Source organism: Drosophila rhopaloa, unplaced genomic scaffold, assembly GCF_018152115.1.
Source record: "Drosophila rhopaloa isolate 14029-0021.01 unplaced genomic scaffold, ASM1815211v1 contig_3, whole genome shotgun sequence".
Lineage (NCBI taxonomy): Eukaryota > Metazoa > Arthropoda > Insecta > Diptera > Drosophilidae > Drosophila > Drosophila rhopaloa.
This window is the reverse complement of record NW_025335123.1, coordinates 22876728-22903023: the sequence shown is the minus strand read 5'-3', so window position 1 is coordinate 22903023 and position 26296 is coordinate 22876728. Positions and strand designations below refer to the sequence as shown.

The following is a 26296-nucleotide window of genomic DNA, read 5'->3' as shown; positions in this document are numbered from 1 at the left end:
CCGGGTACGATTTTCAGGGTTCAACTAGGGGTCAAATTACCTGCTAAATTCATTCTTAAATCACAATGAATCAAACTTCGCTCTTATACAATTGGTAATAAACCGCCAACACTGTTAGCCAGACTTTTATGTCATAGTAAAAATTAAAATGAATATAATTATAATAAAATTTGAGTAAAGACTTTAAAACCTTTAAGCTTTTTTTTCGTAAGCGAAAATCAATTCATTAAGTTGGAAAGAAAAAAAACACAATTTTGGCAACATTGAAACGTGTCTGCTTATTTTGTTTATATGTTTTTTCTAATGATTGATCTCTCTTGTCTTAATGATTAACTGATATTTCGTAAAAAGCTGCGTAAACCTAATGGCGTTTGTTTTCTAAATTTAAGAAAGTTATTTCCGAAAATGTAGTTCTAAATATCCCATAACTTGATCTGCGTACACATAGAAAGTCTCAAGTCTCTAGATTTTTGACGAAATGGAAACTGACGACCGTAGAACTGGAGTCCTCATTAAGTACACTTACAATTTAGTCGCTTAAATTTATTTTACTTATTCGTATTTCACCGACTCATGCACTTGCAGTTTTAATCTGGCTTCAATCTGGTCGCTTCAATTTGGCAAGTTTCATTCATTCATTTATTCGATGACTGTTTCGCCCACGCAGCACACGCCGCCGTGCAAAATCGACCCACGCACTCTCCACTGACCATTGGTCTGTCCGTCTGTCTGTATGTACATTTGTCCGTAAGTCTGTCCGCCCGCAAGTCTGACCGTCTGTCCGTCCGTCCGCCTGTCACCGACGTGAGTTTCGTGGGCGTCAATTGGGAGACGCGGCGAGAATTGATTTCACTTTTGCGGTACTGCGTTCGAGTATCTGCATCTGCATCCGAATCCGAGTCTAAATCGGGCTCTGAAATGGTGTGCGGTGGGGAGAATCACTCTTGACTGGTTGGCTGACTGACATTGGCCTTAATGAGGCACGTAACTACAGCTGCCGGTGGTGTCAACTTCAGCGATTAATTCCACATACGAGCGAGCTGCAGCCGATCTCTGTGTTCTGGGTTGTGCAACGAACGCATCCCTAGTAATCCCCCGCTCCCAGTAATAATTGGCAGGTGTCTATGTGTACCCGGTCTCTCTATCCGTGTGTGTGCAAATGTGATTTACGATTATTACTTGAAACTAATTTATTGGCGTTGGGTCGGCGTAGCTTTTAATTGCACCAAGTAGAGAGAGGGTCATCATATTTTGTTTTTCAACAAATTTCTCGTAAACTAAACCCGGTGCATTTTTCCCTTCTACTTTGGTGGATGACCAGCACCATTAAAGCGTAGTTAAGTGAAAAAGGTTGAGATATTTTAAAAACACACAAAAGTTGGAATAAACTGACATTATAGCTAGCTAGTACTGGTGAATTGCTTCAAAGGAAAACCGATTTAAGCCCATCATTACTTAAGCTCTCGCAGTCTATGATTGGATTAGGGATTAGGGACTCCAATTACCTGTTGGACACTGGGCGTGGTGGCCGTGCCCGCTGGCGATTCGAGCGGCGATCCGGAGCAACTGGAATGACTGCTGTCCTGCGAGTGCGACTGCAAAAAAATAAGTATACGGACATTGAGTATACGCCGCATGGTACATCCACCTGGGTATAAAGTCTCACCTGCCCGTTGGGATGTCCGTTGAAGTGGCGTACGGAGACCACCGGCGTGGAGGCGGCACTGCAAGAAGCCGACGAGACGGCGGATGCAGAAAGGCGACCGAAAGGGAAGTTGTCCAGCGGATTGGTCATGGCAATCAGCGAGTTCAGGATCTCGGGTGTCTTGGGTGTGTGGCCGCCCATCAGGAGGCCGTTGCCGTCGACGCTGAGCAGCGAAGAGGCCGGTATGTTGGAGTTGAACATGGCTGACTAAGCGGCTAGCAGTTGCACACACGGGAAATTAAACAAAAACTAAGGCGAACTAAAGTTAAACGTAACGAACTGGCTCTATCTTAAGGTGTTTTCTTTTCTTTTGTTATGTATTTTTAAATCACAGATGAAGGCCTTCGCGTTGCATTGGTTGGTTGGTTGTACTACCCAACAAGTTTTCTTCTATATCTTTTCCTTTTCTATATATATTTTATTCAGAGAGGGTTTTCTGGAGGCACACACTTGGGCTTAACTCTTGCGCTTATCACAAGTTCAACTCCCTTTGTAAACTCTTGAGTTTTTCTTTCGGTTTATTCGGGTTCTTTAGGGGCAGGAGGAGTATGGCCGGTCCATTGGTTCCATCGGTGCAGATCCCCGACTTTTGTTGTTGCTCAGAGCGCAAAGGCCGAGCGAATGCGTTGAACGTCAAAAAGCCGGCACCTCACTTCACATCGGCAGCGAATCTGCAAAATTCACAGAGACAAAACAGAAAAAGAGAGTGAGAAGAGCGCCAGATATGCACTTAGATATATAGATATAAAGATATTTAGAGGGGGAGAATGAGAGAAAGAAACGGAGAGACTTACGAACGTAAGTGCACCATGTCACCGTAAACAAAGGCAATTAAATTATAAAATAAACTCGGCTAAATTGATTTATGTAAGTCTTGGCGGCTTGGAGACTCTCGTGCTCGTGTCACGTGATCTAGCTTACAAATCAAGACATCGTGCCCAATCACGCACGGAGGAAAACCCCACCGACCCTCTCGCACATATTCAACGTGCTTCAATTAAGCCATTCATGGCTAATTAAGACCGGGCACACTTTTCATACAGCGCTAAAAATCGGGTGGGAGGGTGTCAATATTTGCAACTATAGATGCAATATATGAAGGGGCTTTCTCAAGAGGGTTTTTCAGGGAGCGCAAAACATTAATAACATTAATAACGGGTTCTGCGAGGTGAAGGTGAGCAGAAGGAGAAAATGCAACGAAATTCCTCCGCGGCAATTGAAACGGAATTGAAATGCAATTGAAGGCAATCATCCATGAATTCGCTTGACTCCCGAGAACCCCTAAAAAATGAATGGAAAGGGGGAAGACTGCGACGCGGGGCTGGACATACCGATAAATGTGTGGGGTTTTACAATCTAAAATTTGAATTGAAGCATTACTGGAAGCCATTTGAAATTGAAATTAGTTATTTAAATGTTATAAGCGCAGATAAATAAGGTATCTTTACCAATTTTTAGTAAATTAGAATTGCTCAAAAAAGCTTAACATAAATATGAAAGTACATTTGGGAGTGTTCAAATTTAATTTTTAAATTAAAATCAAATTAAAGGCCAAGATAATTTTAATTGAAATGCTGGCCAAATATTAAAATTGAGTAGAGAACATTAAATAATGAGTTTGATCACACGGTATTTCCCAGTTTATCATTCTCTTTTCTGCCCCAAACTCCACTTCACTTAAATGGAATTTTTTTAGAGCTGTTTCCCCCGAAGTTTTGTGGCATTTTGAAGATTAACTATCTGACAAGGGGCAAGGGATGGTTAATGTGGTGGTGGTGCGAAAGGGGGTGGGTCAGTGGCATGGGAGGGGAAGGGGAAGGGGCATGAGGGAACTAGTGGACGGGCGCAATTTCCCTCAAAATGCAAATTGAGCCTGTCAGACTTCAAAAGCCGAAAAACAGAACACAAAAATCTTATTTCGGTTTTGTTCGCGATTTCTGCTGCTGTTGCCTTTTGGCCATTTATCATATGGCCAGAAGCGTTTGCACTTGTGGTGGTGAGTGTGCTCATGTGTGTTGTATGACATGCTCTATAAGTTTTAGAGCCCCCAACCCCCATCACCCCTTTTTCGCCGACCCGTTTCAAACCGAAAGTCAGTGAGTAGCGAACAGCAAAACGAAGGCAGAATAAAGAATTATGATTTATGACTTTCGCATGTTTCTTTTTTGGGGGGCTTGGGGTATGTTGTTTTGTTTGTGAGAGCTTTTAATGCCTTGCTGCCTTTGAAGAGGCTCTTTCCTCCGTTTCCACTGCAACAAAAGTCACTTTTGACATTCGCCTCGCACAAATCGCGCACCACATCGCTTTTAGCCTGGCTCTTGTTTTTCACTTGGAGCCCGGCTTTGATGCCAAAGCTTATTTTGACCAAATGCGGCGAACGTCAACGTCAAAATACGCATGCGTGGCCTCCCCGAGAGAACATTTGGGGTCAGGGCAGCCCAAAGCCAATTGAAAACTTCAACTCTCAAAAGAGAGCTGTTTCCCAAAAAGGATGGCAAAAAGTAAATTTGACAATGAACTTTAATATTATCTTTATCCATTCATTTAGTATTTAACTACTCGAAATCCCCTATTGTTCGACCTTTTTTGTGGCTTAGTGCTATCTTACTAATGAGTTATCTTTTGGTAATGTCGCCCATAAAATATGTATAATTAAAGCCTCCAATACGATCTTAGGTTGCCCATGTTCAGCTGGCTCAAGATTGCGCATACGTCGTGTTGATCGGTCCAGCACTTTTTAAACTCACTAACTTTGACAAACACCCAGAAGGATTTATCAGCACCTCTCCCCGGTTGCTTTTAGTAGCACTTGCCACATTGACATTCCTCAGTTGTTTCACTGCTACTTGAAAATAAAGCCATTTGCGGCTGATTTGTGGCTGGCATGTGAATTGTTCACAAGTGTGCGAGTTTTTGCTGCCGGTCGAACCGATTGATGGCCACCAGATCGAACAGATTGAACAGCAAATGGCAAAAAGAGAGACAGAGAACAGAAGCTTGCGCAACGATCGATGAAGATATATGGAAACATCGTGTGGAGATCGGATCACTGCGGTGTCCCACCACCATCATGAATATGTGATAGAGCGGTGCTTGCGAAAAAAATGCCACAAAATTCCTGTCACTATTTAACTAATCAGTGCGTACTCAAGAATTTATCGATCGGGTAAAAAAAAATTCCTTATTTTATAACACTAATAAATAGTATTGTAAGCATAAGCATAAATTATATAAGTGCACTACTAAACAAGTTGTTTAACAATCTAATTATATGAGCATTAAAAGTTATCGATTTAATCGGCATTTATCGTTGTGGTTTAACCTATCGATAACCTACATTTGATTCACCAGCCATATGTAGCCAAAAAGGATCGAATTATTTGCGACTAATTTAAAGTCTTATCGATTGGCATGCAGTTTGATTCATCAACCATTGTTGGGCGATGTCACAACTGATCGGTGCACGTCGCTATCCGAAATATCCCAAAAGTGTGGCCGATAGGTGACTCAGACACCATTTTGGATTCCCGTCCCATTTGCATAAGATTAATACAAATGAATGAATTGCGAACCGGTGCGATTGCACAACGAGCATTATAATAACAACGCTTCATAATTGCGATACATAATACTTCGATCGAGGAGCACGGACCTGCATTTATCATCGGGGCGTGCGATGTGAAAACGCTGCAAAAGTACATTAACCATTTGAGTTATAATATATGGAAAATATAAATTATGTCCGTACATCTGCAACCACGAACGTTTATCGGGGTTTGTTTGGTTTGTTTCACTACGTGCCTCGGTCGCACTCCACATTTCACACGAGCCAATAAGTTGAAGACAGGGGCAAGGGCAGCGAAAACAATGCCATGCGACTTAGAAACATGTTGACTTTTTCAATAACTTTTTACTTGGAACAGATCAATTGAAAATAAGGCAGAGTCGGGCCAAAAAACTTTATAAAATGTGATTTTAATGAAATTTTGGAATCATTTTGATAAAGGTCATTCAAACAAGGAGGAAAGTTTCTTACAAATGGTAGATATTTTCAAAAATAACATAAAATAAGAGAACATATCTGGAATAAAGCACCGCGATAATCCAATAATGTGCAACCAATTGAAGCATCCACAATCGGGTGTCTCAGGTTCCTTGGAATCGTACAGGGTTCTCTTCTGGTTTTCTAGTTTTCTGGTTTCCTCTGCGTCATCGGATTCCATTTTAATGTTGTGGGGGAGGATTGCTCTCCGCGTTGTAATATAATGAAAACTTTGCCAACTTTGTTGTTTCTCATCTATTTTGTGTTCTGTTTCTGGTTTCGATTTTCTTATTCATATTCCGAAATGGATTTGAGCAGAAAGTTGCTGGCCATTATGTCATGTGGGTGTTTGTGTGGCGGTATCTGTATGTGGCCATAAAAATAAACTTTCATTGTTGGAAGACAATCGCTGCTGCTGTTGTTGTTGTGCCTTCTTCTTGTTCTTTTTTTTGCTGTCTTGGTCGAGCTTAATTAAAAGCATTGCTAAGGCGAAACACAGAAAGGCCAAAGGCAAACACGCAGCGTGTGGCGGCGAGTGTACGTATCTGATAGATACGAAAAATGGTACGGTGCCATTGTCAGCTGTTTTCCAATTAAGTGCCACTGCAGCCAGGGGGCTGCAAATCTGCTCGAGAATGGCACGAAATTTACACTTTAATTAGGCATTTTGATAGTGTATCTATCTGCCTTTGATTAGTTTGCTAAAAGGTGGAGGGGTGGTGGCTTCGTAATGTGGGCAGGGGCGTCGGGGTCGGGGGTCGGGGTATACCTATAAACCCCAGTTCGGCCATTAACATAAAAGTTTTCGAATGGCCAATGGACATACAAGATTGGGAGGGGTGTATTTCTCTCCCCACCCGAAAATTGGCCGCGTGGCGATTCAATTAATTTATTATTCACTTAAGAGCGCCACGGGCAAACAAAAAGGGCAGGGGACGGTGATGGCATAAAAATGTTATAAAAATTAAGCCCACACTGGGAAGAAGTAGAATCCAACTGGCTAAGAAGTTTTCGCACATTCCAAATGCGTCCCACTGTCGTGCCAAAAACGTCCTGTTGGGGGTGGTGCAAATGGTGGGTAGATGGGTGGGTGGGTGGTTGTATGGGGGTTTGGTAGTGCACATTAACTTATGGAGAACGCGTGGCGCAAATTTTATAGTTATAAACATTTCCGTGCACGTTCCGAGCGTTAAATTTGAGAGACAAGACAGACACGCAAAAATATAAATATGAAAATTGTTCGAGAAAAGAAAAGGAACAAAACGAAACCGAAGTCGGGAGTACCCTGAGAATTCGGAATTTAAGAGTTATAGATAGCACTTCATGCTTAAAATACTATATTATTACACCTAAAAACTACATAATTATTAAAATTTTTTGGAAAAACTTGTATAGTACTTGAGTGATTTGTCAACAAATCCATCCTAAAACTGGTCATAGTTCCTGATGAAGAGTTCTACACTTATGTTTATATTTATGCCCCATAAGCATATACTCGCATAGCCATCGAGGGTATGGCAGGCCATAAAACTCAAACTGTCAGCAGCGGAGAGAATGAAATGCCTTGAAAATGGAAAATTATGGAAATGAATTGGTTGACAGAAGGATTTGAAGAAGGGAAGCTGGAGCTGCTCAAAAACGCAAATGAACGGGGGTAAGAAACCTTACAAACTCGGGGTGGAATTGGAGTAATGGCACACAAAAACTTGGATGCACAGTATAAGTTTATCGCTTGGAATGCGGATTGTGTAATCGCGAATGGGAACTTGCCGTATATGTGTATCTTGTGCATCCACCTGCAGACGACTGTTCCGTGTATCAGAGGCATCGTTAGTCACTGGCCTCTAGATAAGCGAAAGAAAAACGAATTGTTTGCGTCCAGGGGAAATACGATTTTACGCGGTGTGCGTGCAAGGACGTTTGCAATCGGAACATTCATTAAACTTTGTGTTTTTTATCAGGCTTATCAGAACGCTGCGTGTCAACTACGTCTTATCGGTGGAAAACACGGGCGAATCTTATCTGCAGGCTGTGTTGCTGCTACCCTCTTCACTCGCTTTTCTCCGGCTCTCTTGTTCTCCTGTTCGATTTGGCGGAATCTAATTAATTTCCAGAGCTAATTCCCTTTGTGACATCGTAGCGATTTATGCTGATTAAGGTGACATTATCGCCGCTGCTCGCCGTTTGCGTGTTCTTTTATTTATTGTTATTTATGGCCACTCTTAGCTCTCTTTGTGTGTAGAATTTTATCAGAAAGCGCGTTTACTTTGTTTGCTGTGTGGTTTTTCGGTGTCTTTTCGTCTCTAAAGTCATTAAGAGCACTTTTCGCACCTCGAAATGGCCGTAAAAAATATGTATTCATAACATTTGTACTAGTATGTATCTGCCAGATGCTCTCGGCCATGCGACAGCTGTCAGTGCGAAAGCAAAAGATCTCTGCCACGGAATTTTCATCATCATAGCAGCGATCATCGTCGTCAACTTGCTGATTTTCATGGAGGAATTCGCATTTAAAGTCTTTATTGTGTTTACTTATTGCGAACGGGAATTGAGAACGACCAAAATGGAAACTCAGATATACAAATATTCAAACAGCTGCAAAGAAGATCTAATAGAAAATTCTGTGCTGGCGACGCTGTAAATACAAAAGACACAGGCGTCCGACAAGGGGATGGCGGAGGGGGCAGTTCGTGGCCAATTCTTGGACTGCAACAGCGGTCAGCTGTTGGGAGTTCGGGGAAATCCCCAGATCGGAGTATAAACAGCATGCAATTCATTTCTTTGTGCATTACGGGGAAATAGCAAATTCAAATACCACTTGATTGTAGTTAATGTATTGCTACATAAATTTAAATCGTAAACCTTAACAACGAACTAAATAGACTAAATTACAATTTACCATGATTCTGTATTCAAATTTTATTTGACATATATTCATATTTGAAGTCATATTTTTTTATACTTTTCACTTTTACAATTAAGTTTTCTGATTTCTGGAATTCACGCCTAATTTCAAAGATTGCCTGAAAGCCTATTGAAAGCTATATATAGACGAACTCTTTGCTTTTCTGCCCAATGAATGGACTCGGGGAGTGCCAAAAAAAGGCAGTGAAAAGGGAATTGGCAGAATTATATGATAAGGACAGGGAAGAGCGAGCGACATCAATTAGCGGACAACGAATGTGTCCCAAATGTATTCTCTAGCCCAGCCCAAGAGGCCACGCCCAGAGCACCTAGCGTGGGGCAGCTGAAGGACAACACACACTCATCCACATTATTGGAAACCCCCACACACTCGGATGGCTGGCATGTCCTTGACACATATCCTGCCATTTACTCAGCACGCACATCCTGTTCGAGTGTGTGAGTGTGTGAGTGGGCCAGCGGTCGCCTTGCGGGGCTTCACCAAAACTTGGCCCTAATCCATTTGAACTATCCCCGTTCTCCGTTTTGTAGCCAACTCGCTCCCCTGCCTTCAAGGATAATAACACGAAGTCTCCTACTTTGTGGGCCAAGCGCAAGTTCTGCGGCTTCGGCTTCGGCTTCTTTTGGCGCATGTGAGTGTGTGTGTGTGGAGTGCCGTAATATAATCCTAATGGAATTTACACTCAAACTTTACAAAAGCAGGCAACAATAGCGAGGACACTGCGTGTCCTTTATCATTTGAGGGGCGAAGGGATAGGGATCTTCTTGCAGGAGGAAGCAACCGAAATAGTGGAAGGCAAACTGGCACAGAGTTAAAATTACATCCGAATTGGGCTTAAGCATGGAAATAAAAAACAACAACACAGGGCAATTTCAATGAAAAGTTCTTAATAAAAAGTTGAATAGAATAGAAATTGTTTTATCCAATTTCGAATATGGATTGGAAAATATAATAGTTACTCAAGTGAGATGAAAATTCAACTGATCTTATTGTTTGAAATAGGCAGCAGTTTATAAAATAGGGAATTATAATAAAATGTTAAATTAATTAAAAAAGGTTAACAAGAATTTTGTTGTTTAAAACACTTCTAACAATTAATTTTATTCCATAAACCCATAAACTAAATTGTTCAAAACTTTAAACTTGAAGCCAAGCACGAACATATTGTAACCAATTGTTGTCTCGCTTGAGTTGCTTGGGGTTTTGAATCAGATTTAAATTTGAATTTAAGATACGAAGGTTAAGTGCATTAAGGCGCAACGGAAACGAGACCAAATGTTGACCCACAGCGAAAAACAAATAGAAAAATACGAATTTTCTTATTTTTTCAATTTTTTATTTGGCTTCTCAGTAAAAAGACAAATTGATATATACTTTGAGAGAGAGGGATGCGTGTCTAGGCGTAGAAAATTGTGATTTTATTTGATTTGATTTTGAAAACAAAGCCAAGCAGTATCCTTGGACTAACTTGTTCTTAATTCTGCGTATCAGGCTGCCACAAAGCCGCGACATGGACATGTCCTTTTTCTTTTGGGTGTGTTTCACCAGGACCAGCAGTCGGCAATCCAAAGACCAGAGGTCGTTAATAGGAGCGGAAATGCTGGCGCCGACATAATCATTTAGGCCTCCACCCTCTTACGGTACAATTATGATAATTGAGTGGACAGAAATACGAAAATACGGTGCAGACAGGTTAAATTACGCTTAACTCGCCAATAAATGTGGCAGATTCCTGTCCTGGGCACTAGCTCTTTTTTTTTTTTGATTGATTTGCACGCGAATGCATCAAAAAGTGGGGTAGCCCCCACAAAACTCTACAAACGACTCGACTGTGGCGCCCAATTGTCTCGAGGTCCCCGAACCCCCTTAAATTGCCATCGTCCTTTTTCCCCATGTAATCCACGATGTTTTCCTTTTTTCGCCGCACCTAGTGACGCAAATAGTTCAGTCCACCTCCTTTTGAGAAATAAATTGATTGCGTGCTAAAAATTTGTTGTCTTTGATTGATTTTGATTCACTTGGCTGTGCGTGTCGCCAGTGCGTATGCGTAATATTTTATTTAATCTTTCTTTTTATACCCATACCTTTGCAACGCAGTTAAGAGCACATTTCCGACAAAATGTATATATTCTTGATCAGCATCACTAGGGGACTATAACTATATCAAATAGCCAATTTTTAAATTGGTTTGTATTTTTTGGTCGATTTTTCGTCCACTTGAAAAGTGGCATATTTCTAAAGGATCTTGGTTTAATTCTCAAAAAATCTGTGTTCAAATCTTGTGTTGTATCTTTGGATCGATTTTTTCGACATTTCTAAAATGTTACCCCTTTCTTAATTTTCGAAAATGGCTTTGCTGAAAAGTGGCCTAAAACCTGCACTTCTAAGTTTTCTAAAAATCTATGTTTGTATTTTTGGAAAATTTAAGCCGGATTTTAGCAGCCTGCAAATCAATAGAGAGCCATTTTTGCTCGACCTTACTTACCATTAAATGCACAAATCGCCGGGCCGAGCTGAGCTGAAATGAAGAGCAGAGAAGAGGAACTGTTAGCAGTGATTAGCGTTTATTGTACAAACACGATGTGCACGGCATGGATTTAAAGCGGTACTGAAACCGAAACTGGGTTCAGACTGAATCGCCGGGCCCATCAATAATTGCGGCTTACTGCCATCTATTATGTGTGTTTACTGTGTGTAAAGACGATTGATGGTTATTGATTAGGAAAACGACCCCCGCTCTGTCGCATGCTGGATATATGGTTTTTATTTTGTTGTAATGGATATGGACTTTAATGCGACTGTGTGGTTATATGGATATGCCATGAATCATCGCGAAAACAAAAGAGGAATCAACGCTTAAAACACAACTTGCGTAGGTAGCGCCAAATCAAGCTAAAACAAAAATTAAGTAACTCAAATAAGTTAGACGACTAAAATCGGACAAAAAATTTAAAAATGAATAGGAAAACCGATATAGTTTCGTGGGTTCTCAAAATATTCACATTTGTTGTACAACTCCAAGGTTATATGGCTTGTCGATGTTTTCATCCTTTCTTGTTATATAAGGATTTGTAATAAGGATTAAACATTTTAAAGTGTTATGAACTGCAAACAGATTATGGCTTAGGAATTCACCCATATACTCTGCTCACAAGTAAAGGGTGCGAAAAGCAAACCAAAGCTCGAAAGCAACTAAGCGGAGACCAGGCAGTCGACTGTCCATTAATTTGGCTAACATCTTGGAGGCGATTTGTTTGCTTTGTTTGGTGGCTGGCAGAAATTCTCTCTGAGATGAAACTTTGTGTTTGTTTTTGCCTTCCAAAATCGCCTTCGGAACAGCTACTTCATTTGCATCAATGGTGTGTTATTTACACTGAATATTGCATCTTATGTTTGCGCTCTTTAATGTAATTAATTTGTTTTGGTTTCGAGTCGGACAAAGGGATGGGGGACAGATATATCTGGCAACGGCCGCCGTTTCGGGATTTTAATTTTTGTTATTTTGTGCGAATTTTCGCGTTGAGTTCGCATTGAAATGTACAAAAAGCCCAATTAGGTGCAATTAACAGCAATTTTGTTGCGCTTCTGGCCAAAAAGGAGTGCGCCGAAGCGATTTTAAATGCTGTTGAAAGCCTGGTCGAAGAGAAAAGTTTAATTGAGCCTTTGGTGAACGAAAAAGTAATGCGTGAATTGAATGAGGCGTAAAGGATCATTTAGGAACGGGCTCATTAAAACAGTTTGGTATTCACGCAGAGTATTTTTTGGAGGAGGAAACCTTAATAGTGCTGATTACTTTCAACTATATGCTGATTAAGTGAACTGCTGAAAGTAACTCAATTTGTGTGTTCAAAGAAAGGGGAATTCAATTTGGAGGAGGAATATTACATGTCTCATTTAAGAAAATATAAAAATATAGAACATTTAGAATTTGAAGATATGAACTAGAGACTAAGAAAACAATCTAAATGAAAGGAAGTTCGCTCAAAGTCAGACTAAATGGTTAAAATCCTGTTTAACCTGAATTGGTTTTATATTGTTTGGAAAGTATATATTGGCAGCTTGCACAAAAGGTGAAGCAATAAATATCGGATTTTGGTGTGGAACCATTTAAACTCTAGCATTGAGTTAAGTCTGATATTGAACAAACTTTGAAACATGTGTACCCAACTCGTTTGGCATTTTTTCCCTGACCAGCAGGCTGTTAATTTGCAGTAATTGCCGGACCCAGCTGGGTGCGATCCATCAGATGGAGAACCGGGGGAAATGGGAATGTGGATGTGTTTTATGGCCTCGTCAGCGGTAATATTCAATTCAAACCCGTAATATCGAACATCAAATGGGAATCGGAATGGAAATGGAAATGGAGATGCGATGCCGTGACCTTGACTGCATCCCAAGTCGACGTTCGGGGCTCTCCTAATGAACGGATAATAAAGCTAGAGATAGAGTCTCGAAATGGAGAGCAATTTGTGTTGCTTTAATGTACATTCGGGGCAATTAACCAACAATGACAGCTGCTCCACAACACACCGACTGCTGTAGTAAAATTTCAATTTTCGGCTGCATGCTGTAGGAGCGATAGAGACGGCACGGCGGCACACATTAAAAATTATTTAATTAAGTGATTTTAATTTCGCTTATTTCGCCGTTCGCCGTTTTCTGCTTCCAACCACTTAGACGCCGATGCTGATTGTCTAATTTCATTACTGTAGGCAAAGGGGGAACTGTTTCGTTTCGGGGACTTGGAGCTCTCAAAGTAAATGAATCGATGAATGGCAGTGTGCCAGGCGAACGTTCGTTTTGACCCACTGTGCGCGCTTCATGTCAATTAGAATTTAGAATTTGACCTCTGCGCACTAGTTGCGCGGAAGGGAAGAGTCTGGGGCAGGGACCGAATCGAAATCGGTTCATTGCGTGGGACTGTCCGACATAAATCACACTTGAGTGCCGCCAACATTCGAACCTGAACAGAAATAATCGCTTAATTTGCCACCGGGCAAAGTCCACTTGAAATTGCATTTTCATTTATAATTAGCGTTCGACTGGCGCCAAAGGAAAATCGTAAAATTGTCAAAAAAAACAAGATACAGCTTAACAAAGTAACATACATATGTGTAAATATATGGATAGAGAATATTCTAATTTTTCAAATATTCAATTCGATGGGCCCTTTTTTATAAGCATAAATCATACTTTTGTATGCTTAATCTTTAAAACTTTTTTTTTATTATCGACTATCCGTTAATTAGGGTAAATGGGAAGTTTGATTTACACCTTAAGTATATGTGATTCAACCCGCACAATTATTTTTTAGTACAAATTTGCTTTTTTATTTAACTGTATAGACTGTACCATATCCGAACCCTTGGGGGGCATCACCCCTTCCCGCTACTCCCCAAATCTACCTTGATTTATCGGCCACGCCGGAGCCCACCGTCATTATCAGAAAACGGGGCGTGGCCGGGGCTTAAAGGCCCTCGACTGGACGACCTTCGTTCGGCGACTTACAAAAAGCGTTTTACACTTCGGATTTTTGTGTTTTGTTTCTGGCTGTCGTGGGCTTTTGTTTTGTCGGATTCTAATGCTTCCGGTTCCACTCCTCAAACTCAGATGTGTGCTGTAAGTTGAAGGCCTTGCCGGCGATAAGATATGGCCATAACGCGGTGGAGCTCGCATTGATTACCTGACTTGGCCTGACCAATTCGGTGAAAAAGTGCGATGGCAGTGGCGACCATTAAAAAGTCATTACAAAAGCACAGCACACATGCAAGTTGTTTTAGAGAGGGCTATTTGGGGGCAGACTACGGCAAGTACCTGGCATAATTGCAGAGGGGCATTCAAAAGGTTTGCACCGCACACGGGAAGTTTCATGCCCAAGCTGAGTTTTGGATTTCCGCTGAGAGTCGTCGACATGTCTGCCCCCCTTTTCGGGGGAACCCCCTTTATAGAGCCCCCGTGTTCCAGTGATGATCACTTAAAGGGCTTTGGATTGACTTGTACTCGTATTTGCCCATTGATAATGAACGTCAATTATCGTGTGCCTGTTTGTTTGCTTTGCCTCGGTTTCGGGCCAAACTTATTTTTTGCTTTTTTTTTCGTTCCCGGTGCCCCTTTTTTTTTGCCCGGTTTCTTAAGCCCAAGACAGCGCCAACAACTCGGAAAACCCGTGATGTACATATGTAGTAACTCGTCTAGGTCGACCGTGACTCAGTTTGGTGAACAATTTGTCAAATATTTGCCAACCTGATGCATTTTTCCCTGTCTTCCACCTCGGATAACTGTAGCTAGAAAAGAAATCGATAGATAAAAGATTTCCAACCTGGGCTAATATTAAATAAGTAATTTGCCATTGTGAATTATATTTTCTCAATACCCTTAAACAAATTAATACAAAATCGCAAAATTTCATATATTTAAAAACACACTTGAGACATATTATGGCATTAGTTGCTACTAACTACTCTAAAATGTACTGTAATTTATTTTTTCTGTCAATGTAAACATTCAAATTAATCGCCAACCACACCATAAATTGTGGATGCTTTGTGACTTCTTTGATCTTTCACCAAAAGAAACTAAATGAAATTTATTTGACACCTGAGAAGAGAATCATCAGATCACATAAGAACTAGTGGCACTTGGAAAGCCATTAAATGCCAGCGAACTATGTAAATATCCGACAATAAATTCGGCGAAACATTGGACGATCTTGGCTCGCTTTGAGCATAAATCTTGAGACATAGAATCGGTATACATATATCCAAATATCTATCCAAAGGCGGAGGGTGGAATGTAGATGCATCTCGTTGGGTGCCGCCTTTTTGTGTTGTCGCGGCTTAAATCGTCCAGCATTATTACAGTATTTGATTGATTGATTAACTTGCAGTCGGTAATTGAATTGAAAAATGACCGCCGGGCATGTGCCGTTGACGTGGGCGTGGCACTTGACGATCGGTCGTGTCGACGCAGTGTTTTTTTTTTGTTTTTGTGCTTTTGTCGTTACAACAGTTGTTGCTTCAATGTCGCCGCTTTTCAGTTGCAAATTAAAGCTGACAATGCAGCAGAAATAGATACGGCCAGAGCGTCGGAATTATGTTTAGCACTAGCTACATACATATATGTGCACATCCGATCTTGATGTGATCTATTCGTAACAAAATAGAACAATCGAATGTCCCAGAGGTGAGCTGAAAAAAAACAGCGAGTATATTCGCGAACACATCCACACACATTCAACAAAAGCCATAAAACAATCGTAAAAATGAGACAAGGGAATTGGAGAACGGGGCTCGTAGAGAGTCATACAAAGCAACCACAAATTGACAAGACAATCAGTCTAAAGTCAAATCAGTCAACGAGTTTGGAATGGTGGTAGATACATAATAAAATTGGTTTAAAACCAAAAGTTGCGTAAGGGTTTGTTTAGTACTGAGAAATGTAAATAAAAAAACATCAATAGTAACCAAAATTCATACACGATCTACAACAAAATACGTTAGCGAAGTATTCTTAAGAGTTGTCCAAAAATCTTTTCACGTAATTTCTGTACGATACGAATTTATTCTCACCGCCATCAATTAACGAATGAAGGTAGACCTTTCATAAGACTTTTGGGTTGGGGGTATTTGTTATGTTGGGTACCGCCGCCTCGCCATGGTTATGATTATCATTATGATTATGAGACAACAAATATTTGACTCTAGTGTGCGTTTTGCTGGTTCGAGCTTTTTTCGTTGGCTTTATGATATTTTAATTTATTTTGAATTCCAAATGAATTGCTTATTGTTTTTAATGGAGGTTCGGATGGGCTTGTTTCGATTGTTAATTAGCATAGTAGACACAAGTTGAACAAAGCTAGGAAATACAAACTAAAATAAATAGAGGTAGAAGTAGAAATATCCGACTGTGCGAGGGAAACAATCAAAAGAGCAGGGGAAAATGAAAAAATACTAAAGAGAAACTAGTTTCGACTAATGAATGGCGGTGTGCGTGAATGGGAAGTTGCAGATAGAGATGGAAAAATATATAAAAGAAGTATAGAGAATATGGCAAATGAAATGCCAATGAACCAAAGAGGCCAAATGGATATTTTTCTTTTATTTCTCTGCCGCTCATTTGATTTGGTTTGCATAATTTATAAATGCTTTTGGCGTTTGCCATTTGCCAAATGCAAAAAGGAGGAAAACGATTCCGCACCGAAGACTTATGGCCACTGGCCATTCGAAAGTCGCTGGTCGGAAATGGAAATGAAAATGGGAATAGGAATGGGAATGGGAATGGGTATGGGCGGCGAATCGGGCGTGGACTTGCAATTTGGAGTGAAATTGGGTTTAGGATCGGGTTGTAATACCGGACTTCCAAATAGGACAGTATTTCAGCAGGGAAGCTTGTGTGACTAATAAAAAAAACTTGCTGGCGAATTTTTCTTGGTCGAGCTTATACAAAAATATCGACGTCTCCCACACACAACCACACACACACTGAGCTAGTGCCAGAAACATATACACCCACAAACATATACACTCAGAGCAGCAAAGTGTAACGAAGTTAGAAATCCACACACCGAAATAAAAAGCTTTTAACGCCCACGCCAAGGCCAGAGCTAATTTGCATATCTCGACGCGCATACACGAAACCCGAAACAAAAACCTAAAACGCCAAACAAACAGCGAGAAAACGGCGAGTCTCGGTTCTGCATGCTCGTAAGAATATAGATACGTACATACTAAAATACTAAACTGGAGACAGCTCAATAAAGTCCTCGAGTGGATGGAAGGCGCCAGCTGGTCAGGAACTCGGTCTGCTGAGCTGTTGATAAATCCGAGGCATTTGTTAGGGTCACCAAACGGACTTAGCGTATATTTTTTAAATGTTCATCTAACCTTTAAATATATATTTAACCTTAACCTTATATTTGTATTTGTGTTGACTTGAAATGTCAACGACCTATTGGCTTTAGATACTTTTGGATCTATTGGTATCCGTTAAAAGAAACTCGTATGTGAATATTTATTAGTTTGAATAAAATATGAGGGTCACTAATTGGTCTAAAATGAGTTAGAATTCTATACAGGCACAATCGAATTCAGTTAGAAGTGGAATAAAAAAAATAAGTACAAATAAAAATAAAAATTGTATTCGGAGTCACCAGCTGTACGATAATAAACCTCTTTCTACGGAACAACCCTCTCTAGGAGTGATCGCGGCAGAACCCAGCCCCGAATCGGAATCCCCAACTGGACTTGACTGAATTTCGGCGCCTATGCTGCGGATGTCCATGCTAATGTGTCCGCTAGATACCCTAGGGTCGACCATGTGCGTGTGTAACTAAATACAATGCAAATTTCTTTCGACTCAATTACTCAAAAGCAAGAACAACAGCCGTCGAAAAACATTATTACACAAACACACACACGACCACAGCGGCACATGCAAATTATATATATATTACACCCCCATGACGTTGCAGGGGCATAATTAATTAGTTGAACGGGGCACGGGACTTGCACCGACTGGACTGCTCGGGTTCTCGGATTCTCGGATTCTCTGGTTCGAGTCGCCCTGTTTTCGGGTCTTGTGCTATTAGGTCCATATTGTGCGGAAAAGCCAGTGACTGCGGGGCAGCAAACAAACATCGCACAATAAAAACGAGACGTGGCCAAAAAGAGGCGAACAGTGTTGCCGAATACAGTTGTGGAAAGTTCTAAAATAGCCATAGCAAATTGTCTATTTTGGAGTAACACAGAATTTCCGGAATCTATTTTTATTTGGGTCTATATTCTAATTGTGTATAACTTGTTGAACACTTTTTAGAAACTTACCAAAAATGTATTTTTTCATTTAGAAAGCACCTAAGCATATATTTATTATTTTTTATGTCTGAAAATAATTCATAAGTTTGTGTATTTAAGTGGCTTCAGTTCGTTCTTCAGTTGCCTGCCTTGCCAGAGGTTTTCTGTTCTAGATTTTGAAAACAGAAGACCAGCGACCAGCTGGGAGTGACAGCTCTGGTAGAGGCAGCTAATAAAATGGATTCTCGCCGGACTTCCTGGCCATATCATATTACCAGCTCTCTCTCGCCTTTCATTTGTGTCTGTACCCCTCTTTGCCTGATGGACATGACCCAAAAAACAACAACGGGGCAAGTGACCCATAAAGCGCGATATGCAGCAGCGAAAGTGATGGGACGGAGAAAGAAAAAGAGAGCGGACGCGGACAAGAAGCCAAACCTTCGGGCCAAGCCCTCGCCTCGCGCACACTGCATTAATATGATTAGCAGGAAGATATGGCAGGCTACAAGCAGGCGGTAAAAATGAACCTGGGCAGGAGCCAATGCCATTTCCTGGAACGCGCCCAATGTCGGTGGAAGGTCATTCTCGGGCACCGTGGGACGGCGGTTGACCTACCATATGGCCAAACTGCCATACCACCGAAAAACACACACGATACCGAAAAAACAAATAAAATTCATTCACCAGCTTTGAAAGAATATCTCGGAGTGCAGCCCACGTGCATTAAGCCAAAATATGGAGGGGCTGCCAAGAGGTGTACATACAAACATACATCTCGTTGTGTGGGCCGACTTCAAAAACACCAGCTACGGAAGTGCAGCCACCAACGTAACCGTGAGAGTGGCTGGAAGTACAGTGAGCTCTGAACAATAATGGATTTAATATCTCATGCAAGAGAGAGAAGCTAAACATTAGTTTTAAACTAAAACCTCTTCCAGCTTTCGAGAAATCGGGTCTAAATAGAAAATACTAATACTAATCGCACATTTAATTTTTTTAATTATTAACATATTTTTAACAAAAATACTCAAAAGCTTATCTTATTTATAATTCTATAATTATTTCCAAATTTAATATTTCAATTTCTTGGTCGATTCCAATACATTTGTGCGAACTCAGAGTGAGAATTTTTTATTTAATTACTAAAATACTCAGATTGAGTGCACTGTAAATAGATAATTCTCCTCGTCATCCGTTTAACCCATGACCAACCGGTTCGAAGGTCTTTCTTTCCTTAAATTCTGATTAGTTGAGCTTTATTAGCTTGATTCCCGATTAACCCACACCTAATACGTTGGGTCTTCCTGTCAAACTATTTTTAAGGAAGTTTATTAAACCTGATGGTCATTTATCACCCGTTCCGTCCAACAGATTGCTTGAACATTCAATTTCCCTATGCAAATTAACAGCAGAACATTTTCGGACTGGTATTTTGTGCTGCTTTTCGTTGTCATTTTGGCTTTTTGTACTTTTCGTGCTTGGACCTTGAACAAGGTGAAGTTGATTACTGAGTTATTGTTGCTAATGCTGATCGCAGCTATTGTTGCCGACATTTTGTTGTTGTTTTGAAGTTCAAAGTTAACGAAACGAGTCGAAAATGGGAGACGCGGTTAAAGAGGAAAAGAAAACGAAAAAATTCACACCTCCGAAAAGCAGTAAGATGAACAAAATAAAAGAAAACACGGCGTATAGCACAAAGATGCAGCAATCAATCAATGATCGTGAATGGCCAAAAAATTAGTAAAAAGAGAGAAGAATGGGGTAATGGGGAAGCAAAGCAGAGGAAGTTTTCATCAGAAATGGGAAGTTATTGATGCACCCTGTCAAGTTTAAAGGCTTGGAGAAATTTGCACCGTGGTCCTAATGTCGTTTTTTTGGATTTTATTGTGTACTACAAATTTTGAATACCTTTGCAGAGGGTTACATCATTTCAATCAAAACTTTGCAACACAGTTAAACAGAAAATCGAGTTGCATTTTTCTGGATTTTGGATATTAAAAACACGTTCTTTTTAAAACTATGTTTTTAAGTGTTTTTTGTTGTAACTATACAATCAATTTCTGGTGGATTTGGAATATTTAATTTGTAATTTTGTAACGAATTCAACGAGGTACGACATTCCAAGATCTGACCACTATTTCCGAGGGTTTTGACCAAGAAACCAAAATTTTAGTGGTTTTTTTTTGGAACGATCGAAAAATATGTCGGAAAATTTACATAGCTTCATTGTTTTTAAGCAGAGTATATGCTTAAAAACAATGAAGCTTGGATTAGTTTTGACTGTTTTACTAAAACCATCTCCAGCTCAATTTAAATTTAAATTCACAGCGCTCTCTTCCATTCACTGAGAATCCATTTAAATTTTTGTGCAATTTTCATTTTGTTTTTGTAGCTGCTTACTTTTATATTGCGCAATGAATTTGTGCCGCATTTAGATACAAATACGTATACATACGGCTACAGATACAGATACATTTGAACCCGAGCACGAGGTGACAAATTGCCTTTTGATGTTGGCAACGCAATCGGGCGACCTTGAAGCTGCATCTAACCCCGGTTATCTGCCCCACTCCCCCAATCATTTTTCAGCAAGCAATTTGTTTTGTCAAATTTTTCTTTGTTTCAAATAAATTACGAATAATTTGAGAGTTTTTTTTTCGTTTTCGCCGACAATCCATAAAAAAATTACTTTAAAAGTCAGGAAAAATAAAAAACGAGCAACAAAATGCTTGAGTTTTCCCATATTAAAGCAACCTTCAACCTATACTTCTCCTCTTCGTGCTCTTTTAATTATCATTTATTCAAAATGCAAACTGTTATTATATTCTATTATAAAGAACAATCGTTCGTGTATTTTTGGAACAAACTACTGTGTTTCATCTCGTCAGTTTTTTGGGCATTTTATTTTGTCTGTATTTGCTGTCTGATTTTATGGATCAAAAAGCGTAACACCGACAAATCATAAACATTCGACAAAAGCGCCCCCTTCTTGGCCATTCCCCCTTTTTCCAGTTCTGCCCATCGCAGCGGAAAGTCATTAACAGTGAGCTCCGATTTGGATTCGGATTCGAACTTGGATATGGATTCGGGCTTCTAATGAGTTCGTTAGCCATTTGTCTTGCGGATGGAGAGGGAATATATAGTCGCGAAGCAAACTTTTTTTTTTTATTTAGAGATATTTATACATATGCACATGTAAAGAAGTTATAGATAGGGGTGCTCAAGAGGAATGTTCAGTTAATGTTCATCATCTTGACCTTGAAAACCCTTTTGAAAGAAAAGTCTTAGAAGTGCAAACCCTTATTCATATCTGGAAAGCTGTATATTACTTTCCTTGTTAACATGTCAAATGAAGGATCTTACAATAAAAATTTGTATTATTATCTTTGAAATATCAAGAGCTATTCATTTTTTTCTGTGTACTTCTCAAAAAACCTCTTGAAATCTCCCATTTATTTTCATTTCGATGCCTTAGGAACTTGAAGACGATCTGCCTTTGCGGCATTGAGGGCAAACATTTCCAAACATAACCACGCCCACAACTTTACAAGCTCTATAGTCGCAGTTAATTTTTTGGGTATTTAGGTTTTAATAGCCCACGCTTTTCGATTTTTCGATTTTTTGGGCTTTTTGCTCTTCTACTTGAGGGCTAGAAAACATGTTTTTGTTGCTGTTTCTCTGCCTTCCTTGCTTGCAATCGTGAGAAGCAAATAACTTATGGTTGGAACTTGGTCCCTGAGCACAGTTTCCTAACGCTGTAAACATTTTAAGTTTAAATCGAAATTAAATTTGTCGTTCTCGTGCTACGTGCAATGAAAGCAAAAGTTGGGGTAGATCCCTGATCATCCCCTCTAGCGACGCCTCTGTCCGTATTTTGGGCCATTAAAGCGCAGCAAAGCGTGTCGCCGACTGCAAATGAAACGACGAAAAAAAGACAGAGAAAAATATAAGCAGTAAAAACCTTTGTTTTTACTTTAATAATGGAAATAATTAATTATTTTTTTTTTACTTTTGCTTTGTAAAATATTTTGGAAGGTAGCTTTCGGAGCATTTGCAAAAACATATCAGCATGTACTCAATTTGTATGATAGAAATTTTTTCTTATTCTCATTTTCAAATTTTATGTAGTTTTTTTTATAAATTCAATCCATCGAGCGGGTCCTGTTAATGGCGAGGGTGATACAAAGAGTCGGGGAGTGCGTATGTTTCAAAGGGGGTGTCAAAAAGGGGGTGGATGTAAACGGACGTAATTTATTGATCAGCATATACATACAAAAAAAAACTAAAGAATATAACAAGAAAACGGCTAAGTAAAATGGAAAAAAATAAAAGCCAGCGCATAAATAAATAAATAAAAGCGACAGCGCATAAAACAGAAAAGAAAGAGAGAGAACTTGGCGTTCGTTTCGGGTCCCCTCATTATTTTTTGGCAAAAATAAATTAGAATTAGATACACACATTCAGATACAAAGACACAGATACTGTCCGCCAAGAAATGCGTAGATACAAAACACAAAACCAACGACAACACATTTCCAGTTTAGCCAAAAATCGGGGAACTTGGGGGCCGGGGATACGGTCTCACATATGGCTGCAATTAAGTAATTTTTGGAGCAACAAAAACGTAAAATAATATTTAGACGATACATAGAAAACGAGAAACTTCCCGAGCAGCTAAAAAAAATAAAGAAATACGAAATTTAATCTAAAACGAAACGAAAAGTCGACAATTAAACCGAAAAATCTTAAAGAAAAAAAACAGTGGGGAGGCAAAAACCGACCCCACATCAAATTTTGTGTATTTTACTTCCCAGTGCCTCCATTATTATACCCCAAACAGATGTGTTCAGCTTGCTAGCACTACAATTTTACAAGACTTAAAGAACGCAGCACAAAGTGTAAATGCAAATTGGACTAGTTCTGAAAGAACTCATCAAAATTGTTTAAAACCCATTTGGGTTTTTTTTAGACATAGCTTAAGTTTGGATACCAAATTGTTAATAAAAAAAAAAAACAATTGATATCAGCGATAGTAGAGGTCTTCCTCGTAACTTCAAAACTGTCGTATGCATCATTTAAAGGGGCTATAAACCACTACAATATCTGTTGCTTTGAGGTTTATGATGTTATTATCAGCATTATTGTAGCTTTAAAAATTAATTAATATTCTAATTAGAACGTATATTAATTTTATCAAATTTTTAAGATCAAAAGCCTAAGCTGAGTTCATAGTTATATTATTTAAAAACCTATAAAAAAGAGAAAATACACATTTTGTTGAGATATGTAGAAAGCAATCAGAAAATCTATTAGTGTGACCGCAACTATATTTTCCCCTTTGGAACGTTGTTCGCTAACAAGAGTATTACATACGGTTGGTAACACAGATATACATAAATACACAGTCAGATTCCCACTTCTTCTTCTTTTTACTTAGCTGTTTTCACTCCAAAAATTGCTGGTCCTATTGTTGTTATTACTTTTTACTTTTAATACTGCCGAAAAATAAGCAGCTACAGCACCAACAACATCAGAAAGAGAAACAGAACAGCCGTAAAGCCAAAAACAAATTTAATGTGCTTCAAGGTTAGCCGACAAGCAGCGACGTCGACGTCGAAAGCAACGCGCACGAAACGAAAAAAAAAAATTAACAAAAAAAAAACATGGTACAAAAAAGGAACAACAAAATTTACGCCAAAAAAGAACGCACAACAAAATAAAATTCGTGATGAATTTTAAACAATAAAAACAAACAACAAACAAATGATCAGATAGGGATGTGGTGGGGATAAGTGGTGGATGGCTAGCTGAGGGGAGGTGGGTAGAGGGGGAAAGGTCCAAGGAGAGGTTAAGGCAAAGGTTATACGTAAATATTTTGGGGAAGAAAAAGAAGCGATTACGACTACGAATCGAAATTGGAATATGCCAACAACAGTCTTTAAAAACCATCGGTAATCAATCCTAACTCATGTCGATACCGTTGTAGTGGTACTTGAAAGGAGATTCCCTGTGATTATTCGTAAAGTTAACAGGATACTAACTCACTAAACTCTAGGATATGCACTGTGCGTATGGATTCTTCTTTCGCTTCTACAGCTGGTTCTTCTTTTAAGATTCAGTTGAGGAGAGTTGTTGTTTGCGAAGCATTTTCGACTGTCGACAAGTTGACAAATGGCAAACCGGCTTGGATTTTAGCCAAGCTCAAACCACTGACAACCCCCCTCTCAAAAAGCAACCAACACTCATTCTGAATGTAGTAAATATATAAATAAAATACTCGTTAGCAAATCGAAATGCATACGAAATTTTAATAAATTTCGGCTGACCAAACGGGAAAAGAAAGCGCGTGGGCGAGCCGGCATCGAATCGGGAGTTGCGAGGGATCGACGCATCGAGGGATAGGCTATAGGGTATGTACAAACATCAATTGGTTAATCAATTTGCCCAAAAATGAATTGAACGAATTAAGCTGATTACCAGCCGACGAATGCGGGCGTGGAAGTTTACCCTTCCACTGGGTATCACAAATATTGCCCAGTGTTTCCTTTGCCTTTATTCCATTCAATGTTTCACTCCATCAGCTTGAGTTGATTCACAATTACTTAAACTGCAAATTATATATACAAAAATTGTAATTTCTTCAATTTACTATAATTACCCACCTCCATTTCTTAATTGATTAAAAAATATTGAATATAAGTTTAACGCATTAAACAGTTTTATGGCTTACTTCCTTTTTATTGGTTCTATAGCTATATCCTTAGGTTTAGTCGTCTAATAGACATCCTTGGCGTTCTCGATGCAATGTTCACAAGTGTTTTGAGGTGGTAGTCGTATGCCGATTCCAGTTGTTTGTGTTGCATCAGTCCCTGGGGTTTACTTGCTAATGCATGGCCCACAACTCTGGCCACCCAATGTCTACTCATCCCCCTAGTTAGCTATCGCATATGTAGTATTGGTCAAATCTGTTGAAATGTTTACATTTACCGCATGCATTGCACACTGACAAACAGAGGGCTAGGGGCTTTGTGTTTGTTTGCGGTGACAATTTTCATTGCTTTAGGAGCACACATGTGCTTGCAATTCATATGTCGCACATATTTTTGTGGAAATTATTCACAAAAATGCCCGACAGTTTTGTGTCGTTCGACACAACTTGTGACAGCCATCTCCTCCGCATAGCATCAAATGGGTTTCGTATTCGTATTCGTATTCGGGGATGGCAGCGACCGAATAGCTGAATGTTGGATTTGGGATTGGGATGGTTACGCTATATGGTTCGCTGCTCGACTGAGGGGTCGGGGTCTCAGTCGCCTGTCAAGGCCATAAACTAAGCCCAACTCCCAGACTTTCAGCTCTAGTCCGGGCTCATTAATGCGCACTATGTATGTGCTTAAAACGCCATTTGGGCGTTAGCGGAGTGTCTTTCCAGCTGTCTCTCTTTTTGAGCACAGAAGTGGATCTCAAACACTCGAAAAAACAGCTCAGATTCCTTAGTCCTGTTACACCCCATCCTACAGCAAAATATTGAAAAATAACTATTGCAAATATTTTTAAAATAAAACATAGTAGTAGCTTATCTTCGGGTTACTTTTCCAAATTTAGAATTGCATTAGAAAATATTAAAAATGCCCTCTGATGGGCATTGGTTTTTTTCGCAGTGTGCACACATTTTCAAAACATCTTAGTGTTTTTGTTTTTTGGAACACTAGACCTCTTCTTGGAGCCCCTGGAAGTGCCTCCCCCTTTGACGGTGACTGTAAATACTGCGTATGTTGTGGACTGCCAACAATGGCCATCATTCATCGCTCATTCACTGGCAGTCGCAAAAA

The 26296-nt window shown here is 39.8% G+C and overlaps 1 protein-coding gene across 1 annotated transcript in view; it reads right to left on the bottom strand.

Moving 5' to 3' along the window:
* LOC108045339 (activating transcription factor 3) overlaps positions 1 to 26296 on the bottom strand; it is a 35652-nt gene that overhangs the window by 7427 nt on the left and 1929 nt on the right. Inside the window, exons 2-4 of the mRNA XM_017124632.2 lie at positions 11159 to 11191; positions 1667 to 2376; positions 1506 to 1595 (exon numbers count right to left, since the gene is read on the bottom strand). Of these exons, the coding sequence (XP_016980121.1) occupies positions 1506 to 1595; positions 1667 to 1906 (330 nt within the window). The 5' untranslated portion in view covers positions 1907 to 2376; positions 11159 to 11191. The remainder of the gene's footprint in view (positions 1 to 1505; positions 1596 to 1666; positions 2377 to 11158; positions 11192 to 26296) is intronic.